The 10,932-nt window shown below is 30.8% G+C and overlaps 1 protein-coding gene across 1 annotated transcript in view; it reads left to right on the forward strand.

The window, feature by feature from the left end:
* Nucleotides 1-10,386, forward strand: part of LOC132736690 (protein DD3-3-like) — a 30,933-nt gene extending 20,547 nt beyond the window's left edge. The window contains exons 12-14 of the mRNA XM_060723880.1: nt 2,452-2,665; nt 4,757-4,874; nt 5,190-10,386. Coding sequence (XP_060579863.1) covers nt 2,452-2,665; nt 4,757-4,874; nt 5,190-5,585 — 728 coding nt within the window. The 3' untranslated portion in view covers nt 5,586-10,386. The remainder of the gene's footprint in view (nt 1-2,451; nt 2,666-4,756; nt 4,875-5,189) is intronic.
* The last annotated feature ends 546 nt before the right edge of the window (nt 10,387-10,932 follow it).

Genomic DNA, 10,932 nt, shown 5'->3' on the forward strand with positions numbered 1-10,932 from the left:
TAGAGAGTCAAGTTGAAGTTGACCTGGACATGTCTTTCTACAAGTTTTTTTGAAAAAAATATTTCTATTATCACTGAAAAAACAATTGTTTCTGGTGAGCAATTCAGGGCCATCATGGCCCTCTTGTTTTAAGCCTTGTGTGACTTAAAATAGCCAAAAAGATCAAAGGAAAAGTCACATAAGTACGATTTTGTGAGTACGTCTGTGTGTCTGTCCGTTGTCTGTCAGCATTAAGCTTGTCCGCCATTCACAGGTCGAACAACTGGTGGGATTTCAGTCAAACTTTACAGGAGTGATCAGTACCATCCTAAGTTGTGCACATAACCAGCACGTTCTGCTTCGCTGCACAAAATGGCAGCCAGAGCTAAATATAGAAAAATCTTTCTCCCTTACAGTCAAAGTAAATTATTATCAAACAAGAATTACAGGAATTGATATATTACCTTCCCTATTGTCGACATATTGGCACGTTCGTTCCTACAAATGGCATGCCAAGCTAAAATGAAAATTTTCTGCCTCAAGTAACTGACTGTGGGATAAAATGAATCATGTACTCAAATCGCAGCAGGCTTTGGTACATCACACACATTCCTGCTTCTATGTAGCAAAATGCACCCAGTCTATTAAATAATAATTAACGAAAATCTATGTTCCGTCTTCCTTACCATGTGTCAATAATACTGAGTGGGTATCTGACAAACAGTTACTGTTACAGAGATCAGTTGATATCAATACTTTAAAAGAAGTGAAATGAAAGATCCCTTTGTGCACATCACGTCATATGGTCAATTTTGCTGCACAAAGATGGTCACTCAAGCAAAACAGAAATCTATATCTCTTTCTTCACAGCAAAAACTGTGATTCTCAACCAAACTTAACTAGAGTGATCAAGTTGAAGTTGACTGGCATGTCTCTCAAGTTTGTTTGGAAAAAAATATGTGCTATATAAATAAAGATTTGTCTGGTTACAGTCAGGCAAATGGTCGGTTTAGCTGTGAACTTAATGCTGCACAAACAAGTTCAGGAAATCATAGTTGTTTGTGAAACGTCATGTTTTTGTGACAGGCCCTTCAGATTAATATTGCCCTTCAAGTGAACTACTGAGTTTGGATTTTCAGTCAACTTGTAAGTGAGTATCAGTACATCTAGTTGTGCACATCATGGCACGTTCCGATTCACTGGCACCAATAAAAATAGAAAATCTTTTAGCCTTCACAGGCAAACTACTCTGGCATTACAGATACTCGTACCTCCTCTGTCGATCCGTCATCCGTTCGTGCACAAAATGGCATCTCCACTAAACCATAGGCAGATCATAATGAGAACTTCACAGTGTTCTGTAGAAGCCTAACAAAGTTGTTCAAAGGGTCATTGATTTTCCCTATATACTTATAGTAAAAACTTAAAAAAATCTTCTTCTAAAAAACCCAAAGAGCTAGAGCTTAGATATTTGGCATGAAACATGTTCTAATGGATGTCTACCAAGTTTGTTCAAATAAAAGCCCTGGGGTCAAAATTGGCCCAGCCCCAGGGGGTCATTGATTTTCCCTATATGCATATAGTAAAAACTTTAAAAAAAATTCTCTAAAAGAACCCAAAGAGCTAGAGCTAAGATATTTAGCAGGAAACATCTTCAAATCAGTGTCTACCAAGTTTGTTCAAATAAAAGCCCTGGGGTCAAAATTGGCCCCGCCCCAGGGGGTCATTGATTTTCCCTATATGCATATAGTAAAAACTTTAAAAAAAATCTTTTAAAGAACCCAAAGAGCTAGAGCTAAGATATTTAGCATGAAACATGTTCTAATGGGTGTCTACCAAGATTGTTCAAATAAAAGCCCTGGGGTCAAAATTGGCCCCGCCCCAGGGGGTCTTTGATTTTCCCTATATGCATATAGTAAAAACTTTGAAAAATCTTCTTTTAAAGAACCCAAAGAGCTAGAGCTAAGATATTTAGCATGACACATCTTCTAATGGGTGTCTACCAAATTTGTTCAAATAAAAGCCCTGGGGTCAAAATTGGCCCCGTCCCAGGGGTCATTGATTTTCCCTATATACATAGAGTAAAATCTTAAAAATCTTCTATTAAAGAACCCAAAGAGCTAGAGCTAAGATATTTAGCATGAAACATGTTCTAATGGATGTTTACCAAATTTGTTCAAATAAAAGCCCTTGGGTCAAAATTGGCCCCGCCCTAGGGGGTCATTGATTTTCCCTATATTGCATAATTATAGTAATTAAAAACTTAAAAATCTTCTTTTAAAGAACCCAAAGAGCTAGAGCTAAGATATATAGCATGAAACATGTACATACCTATGTACAGGTGAGCGACCCCAGGGCCATCATGGCCCTCTTGTTATACTAAGTTACTAATTAAAAGTGAAAAAACACACACAAAAAATAACTGGAATTCCTTCACAGATTTATGTAGTCCAAATTTTCTTATGATTTTAGGAAACGAAAATCTTGACCCAGACTTGAATGAAGCATCACCATACTTTGACCTTGGACCAAAAAAGGTGACTCAATTAGGAACATATCATTATGTCAGCACAAGAAATAATGATTTTACAAACAGGGATCAGAAGGGAAGAATTATGGTAACCAGTATGGCATTCACAGAATCGACTCTTGGGTATTTTGGTGGGAATGTAGTTCTGCCAAATAAGTGAGTTTTAATCTTATTCATAATATTTAAAGCAATTTTTAGCTCAACTTATTTTAAAATAGAGGTATTGTTACAGTTATATCAGTGTTGTTATTTTTGAAATGATTGACTTCATATTATAACAGAACAATTTTTAGGATAAGACCTTCATGTATATCATATTCAAATTGACCTTGGCTCTTTTATGACATTGACCTTGAAGGTCAAATTATTGAATTTTCACTGATTTTTGCTTTAATTGACTGTAACTTGGTAATTATTAATGAATGTATTATCTTGATTCTTAAACAAAACAACATTTTGGACAAGACCTTCTGAAAAGTTGAACTGACCTTGACCTTTAAATGACCTTGACCATCAAGGTCAAATTATTGAATTTTGTGTTAAATTGTCATAATTTTGTAATTTATGTAAGGATTTGATTTAAGCATGGATAAAACAAGACTTGCTACTAAACAAACATATTTAACAATTTACATATAACCTTGACCTTTAAGTGACCTTGACTGTCAAATGATTGAATTTAAATTATATTTTCTTAACATTGTCATTTATTTATGGAAAGGATTCATATTTGGACCAAACTAGTGTGACTAGACAGACCTATTGAAATTTAAAAAAAAGAAAAACTTAGCTTTTTTCTGTCAGATTTGTTTATAAACGTTTATTTGTCTGCTTTAAGAAAAAGTAAAAATGTTGAGCGTTGCGCCCCGCTTGACAGTGGCTCTTGTTATAATTTCATTTTCCTGGGATTGATATATATATATATAGTACAGTGTAACTTCCTAATTCCTGAACTTCTAAAATCCGAACATATTTCAGGGTCCCGAAATTTCTCCTTCTGTTTTCTATATAATTAAACCCTCTGAATTACGGAACTTCTAAATTCTGAATTCCGAACCATTTTCTGGTAAAATTTGAGTTACATCAATTCAAATTTACTTCCAAAATCTGGAAATGAAAAGGTGTGAATGAAGGAATATGATACTTCTTGGTATCTTCCAATTAGCAATTACATGTATAACCATTTATCTTGACACCTAATAGAATCATAAACTGTCCAGCATGTCAAACACTTGATTATGGTGAAGTGTGAAAATTAAAAGACTAAGAAGTACAAAGATTAAAGATTAATAGCTGGTACTACATGAAATATACTAAAGGATAAATTGTGATATTTAACATTATGCTGTTGTATCAACAAATTCAGTTATAGATTACAAAGGTATTTAATAAACTTTTTTTAAAGTCCTATAATTTTGCCATTTTATGAATTTGATCACCTTCATATATTTTTCTTCATGTCCTCTTAAACATTTGTTTAGTCTTTCTACTTGTTCATGTAATTCCGAACTCCTGAATTCCAGAAACTTCCAAATTCCGAACTTTTTGGGCTAGTCCCAGAGGTGTTTGGTTTTCAGAAGTTTCACTGTATTGTATATGTATATATATATTAGTAATGTATCTATATGTATAATAGTATTGTATCTGTATATATATATATATATATATATATATAGTAATGTATCTATATGTATAATAGTATTGTATCTGTATATATATATATATATTAGTAATGTATCTATATGTATAATAGTATTGTATCTGTATATATATATATATATATTAGTAATGTATCTGTATGTATAATAGTATTGTATCTGTATATATATATTAGTAATGTATCTATATGTATAATAGTATTGTATCTGTATATATATATATATATTAGTAATGTATCTATATGTATAATAGTACTGTATCTGTATATATATATTTTAGTAATGTATCTATATGTATAATAGTATTGTATCTGTATATATATATTAGTAATGTATCTATATGTATAATAGTATTGTATCTGTATATATATATTAGTAATGTATCTATATGTATAAAAGTATTGTATCTGTATATATGACTGCATGAAATATATATATATATATTGATTGCAGTAAACAGTTTTATCATAGCCTGAATATATTATATACAGTTTTCTTTTTCTTTTAACATATATTATATATATATGTTTATTTCTATATGTATATATATATACAGATATATACATTAGTATTGTATCTGTATTTCAAGTGCGGGCACTGTACATGTAGAACAAGGAGTTTTTGGAAGTCTTCATATGATGAGACTTGAAGTCTGGCCCCGAAGTCAAGGTCATGACAAGGTTAGGGTGGCTGGAAAAGTTTTAAAGGTACTTTGATAAATTGTTTCGCTACTGGTATATTGTTATTTACAGTATTGTGTGCTTGTTGGATATACATATTACCTTTACTGTTATAATTGATATAGGTAAAGAAAATAATGATGTTGCTTCAAAGCCAATAATCTCAACATATATGGAGAATTTATAAGTAAAATTGTCATAAAATTCTTTCATAATGTTTATTTTCTAAACAGGCAAGGTAGATTGTGATTTTATCAATTCAAAATACATGCAGTAAAAGTAAATTAACAGTTTTATCATAGCTTGAATTTATTATATACAGTTTTCTTTTTCTTTTAACAGGCTGGCGAGGATTATGTCAGTGATTTTTTGGTGCTCTATCCACAGTCCAGTATGGTCAGTGCTGGTAAACATATGGACATTAGTTTAAAGATAGATTCTGATTCTAGTCGTGTTGCTGTCTACCGTACTTCTTCCGACAGCAACTTTGGCACTTGGACAAAAATTGACACAGAAGTGGATGGTGATGTAGCAAAATTTAAGGCGACATCTGGCGGTGTTTATGTTGCAAAGTCACATAGTAATTCCATTTTGATTGTTGCTCTGGCAATATCAGCTGTGGTTATACTAGCCCTTGTTGTGGGTGGTGTTTGGTACTTTAGGAAAAATCCAGCCAAGTGGAGTAAATTAAAAAATGAAACAAAAAATGTGAAGAGGAACTTTAATGATACTGTGTGATTTGTGTGATGATGTAATGATGTAATCTGTTAACATTTAAGATCCCCCTAATGAATTATCTCTGCATTGAACGGTATTCAAATAGGCTAGAATTAATGTCAACTGCATTGAAACTAGGGGGGGGGGGGGGGGCCTGGGTTCAAACCTCAGATTGAGTGTCAACTGATTTTTTCTCTCTTTTTTCATTTTAACATTATTTCTGTGTCTCTTATAACCATTTAGGACAGAAAAAAAGTGTTTTTAATTTTAATTATATAATTGATGTGGGTTAGTATTTGCTTAATAATGCTAAATTGAATAAAAAAAATATGGTACCTAATATTTCAGTCTAATTAAATAAAAAATACACGGTAAAAGTATTTGATATTGTACAAGATCAACCAATATACTTTTGAAAGTTTGAAAGCAGCCCCTCAATTTGGTAATTTTATGGATTTTTTAAATAAGTAGGAAAATGATCATACAAGTGTTAAAATTGGATGGAGTAGGGTAACTTTTTTGTGCATACATGTATTTATAAATTTTGACTTGAAACAATCATTTTGCTTTTGTGGATTGTAACCTGAATGTTATTTGTTTCATATGGGAAAATATTTTTCATAAGTAAGATATCGTAGATTGTTTAGAGTTTCTTCTTTTCTGAAAAAGAGCCCTTCTAATAACCAAGATTAAGTTCATAATAATGTCCATAACTGGTAAACTTTACGGTAAACTTTGTTTAAAATTGCATACAGGTGCACTTTAAAGCCTATAAGTGACCTATGTTGTTAATACATTTCATAATTATGCCCATTAGTGGGATCTTACCTTAAAATTTATAAGAGTTTTAGTTAGTTAATAACCTTTCACTGTTTTGCATTGTTTTTACCATCAAACTGATTTCAAAGTGCTGCAACTTCTCAATGGATTGAGATAGAATAAAAGGCTTTTCAGCGTTGGTTACACATTACCTTAAGATCAACCTGAGGCCATTTTTAGCCAGTCACAAGTCCAAAATTTTCTAGGCGGGGGGGGGGGGGGGGGCTATTGCCCCCTTCAAACCCCCAAAATGAAGGGGGCATATCCTACCTCTGGCACCCCCTTGATGTACCTTTATGATGGGGGCGGTTCCAAAAAAGTGATCTTTTTTTAACAACATTTCTCAAACGTTAAACAGTGTTTTGGGCCTAAATAAGGCATTTTTTCACTATTTGAGGCCTTAAAAAAAGAGGGGGGGGGGGATGAAAAGCCGTCAAAACATGTATATATGAGGTAAAAGGTTGAGCTAAATAATTCTTAATGGCCTCTCTAGTCACTGTCAGCTTTTAAACTTTTTTAGCTCACCTGTCACAAAGTGACATGGTAAGTTTTTGTGATCGCTTTTCATCCGGTGTCCGTCTGTCCATTCACTTTTACTGTAAACAACATCTCCTCATAAACCACTAAGCCAATTTCATCCCAACTTCACAGGAATGTTCCTTTGGTAGTCAACTTTAAATATTGTTCCCAAGCAGAACTCTGGTTTCCATGGCAACCAAAAGAAAAAAACTTACAATATCTTCTTTTAGAAAACTGAAAGAGCTAGAGCTTAAATATTTGCCCGGTGGTCATTGATTTTCCTTACTTGTATATAGTAAAAACTTAAAAAATCAAAATAGCTTGAGCTTAGATATTAAGCATAAAACATCCTCTAGTTGGTGTCTACCAGGTTTGTTCAAATAAAAGCCCTGGGGTAAAAATTGGCCCGGCCCCGCCCCAGGGGGTCATTGTTTTTCCCTTTATGTATATAGTAAAACCTTAAAAAATCTTCTTTTAAAAACCCCAAAGAGCTAGAGCTAAGATATTTAGCATGGAACATCTTCAAATGGGTGTCTACCAAGTTTGTTCAGATAAGGGCCCTTGGGTTAAAATTGGCTTTGCCTTGGGGGTCATTGATTTTCCTTATATTTGTATAGTAAATTCTTAAAAAATCTTCTTATAAAAAACCCAAAGAACTAGAGTTTAGATACTAAACATGAAATATGTTCTAGTGAGTGTCTACCAAGTTTGTTGCAATAAAAGCCCTGGTGTCAAAATTGGCCCCTCCGATGTATATCGTAAAAACTTAAAAAATCTTCAAAGAGCTAAAGCTTAGATATTTATCATGAAACATCTTCTAATGGGTGTCTACCAAGTTTGTTCAAATAAAAGCCCCTGGTTTAAAATTGGCCTTGACCCAGGGGTCTGTATACAGGTGAGCAATTTCAGGGCCATCATGTCCCTCTTGTTTATTCTTTTGCATATTTTAAAGAATTCATCTAAACATAATAAAATGTAGATGTAGTATGCCAATTTTTACATTTTTATGCTATTGTTTTTTGTACTAATCTTTTAATATTTGATCAGAATGTTGTTGCTTTAAATTGATGCTTGTAATTACTGATTTGTCAGGAAAGCTGGTGTTGTTAAATTTGAAATGGATTTCTAAATATACATAACATTTTCCTGTTTTAGTTATTAAATGTGGCTTGATTGAACCCAGGCAATATTCCCAATTCTTCAGATATATTTATTTTTGTCAAAACATAACATTTATAATTCAGTTAGTTATTATGTAATTTATGCCAGATTCTTGTCATTTATATTGTTTGTTTGCATTAGATGACATCTCTCTATTTTAAAACAATTTGTTTTGTAAATAAAAAACTTAACCATCTTGAATATTCCTGCTGCAGAGTTTAAAATGTTGGACTTTTGTGAAAGTTAAAACAGCAATCTATTTGGGTTGGTAGACTTCATTTATATGATATTAGTAATATATGTATGATTATATAAATTGATGTTCAAACATTGTAAATAATATATTAATATTGTTGAAGATAACTTTTGATAACTCATTTGGCACAGAATATATTATGAAATACATGTATAGATGTACCATTTTCTTAGTTCTATAATTAGTATAATATATTGTTGTTGTTGTTGTAAGTTCCTTTGATCGGGTTAAGCTCATCTTATCTATGACGTCATTATAATTACATATATATTCTATGATGTCATTATAGTTACATATGTATTCTATGATGTCAGTATAGTTACATATGTATTCTATGATATCATTATAGTTACATATGTATTCTATTATATCATTATAGTTACATATATATTCTTTGATGACATTATAGTTACATATGTATTCTATGATGTCATTATAGTTACATATGTATTCTATGATGTCATTATAGTTACATATGTATTCTATGATGTCAGTATAGTTACATATGTATTCTATGATATCATCATAATTACATATGTATTCTATGATGTCATTATAGTTACATATATATTCTATGATGACATTATAGATCTAGTTACATAATGTATTCTATGATATCATTATAGATCTAGTTACATATGTATTCTATGATATCATTATAGATCTAGTTACATAATTATGTATTCTATGATATCATTTTAGTTACATATATATTCAATGATGACATTAAAGTTACATATGTTTTCTATGATGTCCTTATAGTTAAATATGTATTCTATGATGTCATTATAGTTACATATGTATTCTATGATGTCAGTATAGTTACATATGTGTTCTATGATGTCATTATAGTTACATATGTATTCTATGATGTCATTATAGTTACATATATATTCTATGATGACATTATAGATCTAGTTACATAATATTATGTATTCTATGATATCATTATAGATCTAGTTACATATGTATTCTATGATATCATTATAGATCTAATTACATAATTATGTATTCTATGATATCATTTTAGTTACATATATATTCTATGATGACATTAAAGTTACATATGTTTTCTATGATGTCCTTATAGTTAAATATGTATTCTATGATGTCATTATAGTTACATATATATTCTATGATGACATTATAGTTACATATGTATTCTATAATTACATTATAGTTGCATATGTATTCTATGATATCCTTATAGTTACATATGTATTCTATGATGTCATTATAGTTACATATTTTTCTATGATGTCATTTTAGTTACATACATATTCTATGATGTCATTATAGTTACATATGTATTCTATGATGTCATTTTAGTTACATACATATTCAAGATGACATTATAGTTACATATGTATTGTATGATATCATTATAGATCTAGTTACATATGCATTCTATGATATCATTTTAGATCTAGTTACATATGTATTCTATGATATCATTATAGTTACATATATATTCTATGATGACATTATAGTTACATATGTATTCTATGATGTCCTTATAGTTACATATGTATTCTATGATGTCATTATAGTTACATATATATTCTACGATGACATTATAGTTACATATGTATTCTATGATATCATTACAATCTCATATGTATTCTATGATATCATTATAGTTACATATGTATTCTATGATATCATTACAGTCTCATATGTATTCTATGATGCCATCATAGTTACATATGTATGGGATCATTTGGGAAAAAAAAAGAAAAATATAAAACCTCAATGAAATTGAAAAGAAATTGCTTTGATCTTTCATTTTATATTGTTAGGATTTCAAGTTATTTTAAATGTTACATAAATCTGATCTAATCTGGTGTTTGGACACAAACAAATGTTATGTGAACATAATGTAACATGTAACATGAAGGTTATGACTAGCCAAGATGTCTTCCATTATTTTAAAGTCATTTGATAAAGACAGCATCAGCCATGTTTTATATTCATTGTATTAAATATTATCATTATTAGAACTGCTGGCCAGTTTATCTCACCATTTATAATTATTGAATGATATTAATAAAAGAAACAGACTTCAAATGTTTTCGTTATTTGACCAGGTTGACCCATGAGACAACTTGTAATGTTTGGAAAGATCAAAAAAGTTTAAAACTTTAAAATTTTTGTTGTTATTTAAAAAAAATTTTTCTTAAATCAAAAACAAAGCTGTCACCAAATCCATGTAAATATTTTATATATTGAAAATGGGTGATGGTTTTACTTGCCTTAAAAAGTTTTAGGTTTTGAATTTCAAGCCCCACTTAATTATAACCAAAAACCCTCATGTGAGGTAACTTTCCAGGAACCCTAAAATTTTTTAAAATTTTTTTTTATTTTAAAATCTGCATTGAAGAAATAAAAGCAAAAGGGGGGGTCAGTCCCAAATGGCTTTTCCCCAACCAGTACAAGCTAGAATGTCTCCCAAAATTTTCTTCCTCAACCAGTACAAACTAGAAAAGTCAGTCCCCAAATTCAAACCCCAACCAGTAAACTAGGAAATCAGTCCCAAATTCTTTTCCCCAACCAGTACAGATAGAATGTCAGTTCGAAATGTCTTCTTCAAAAACTACAGCTAAAATGTCAGAC

This window comes from Ruditapes philippinarum, unplaced genomic scaffold (genome assembly GCF_026571515.1).
Source record: "Ruditapes philippinarum isolate M1 unplaced genomic scaffold, ASM2657151v2 ctg384_1_1_1_1, whole genome shotgun sequence".
NCBI classification, from domain to species: domain Eukaryota; kingdom Metazoa; phylum Mollusca; class Bivalvia; order Venerida; family Veneridae; genus Ruditapes; species Ruditapes philippinarum.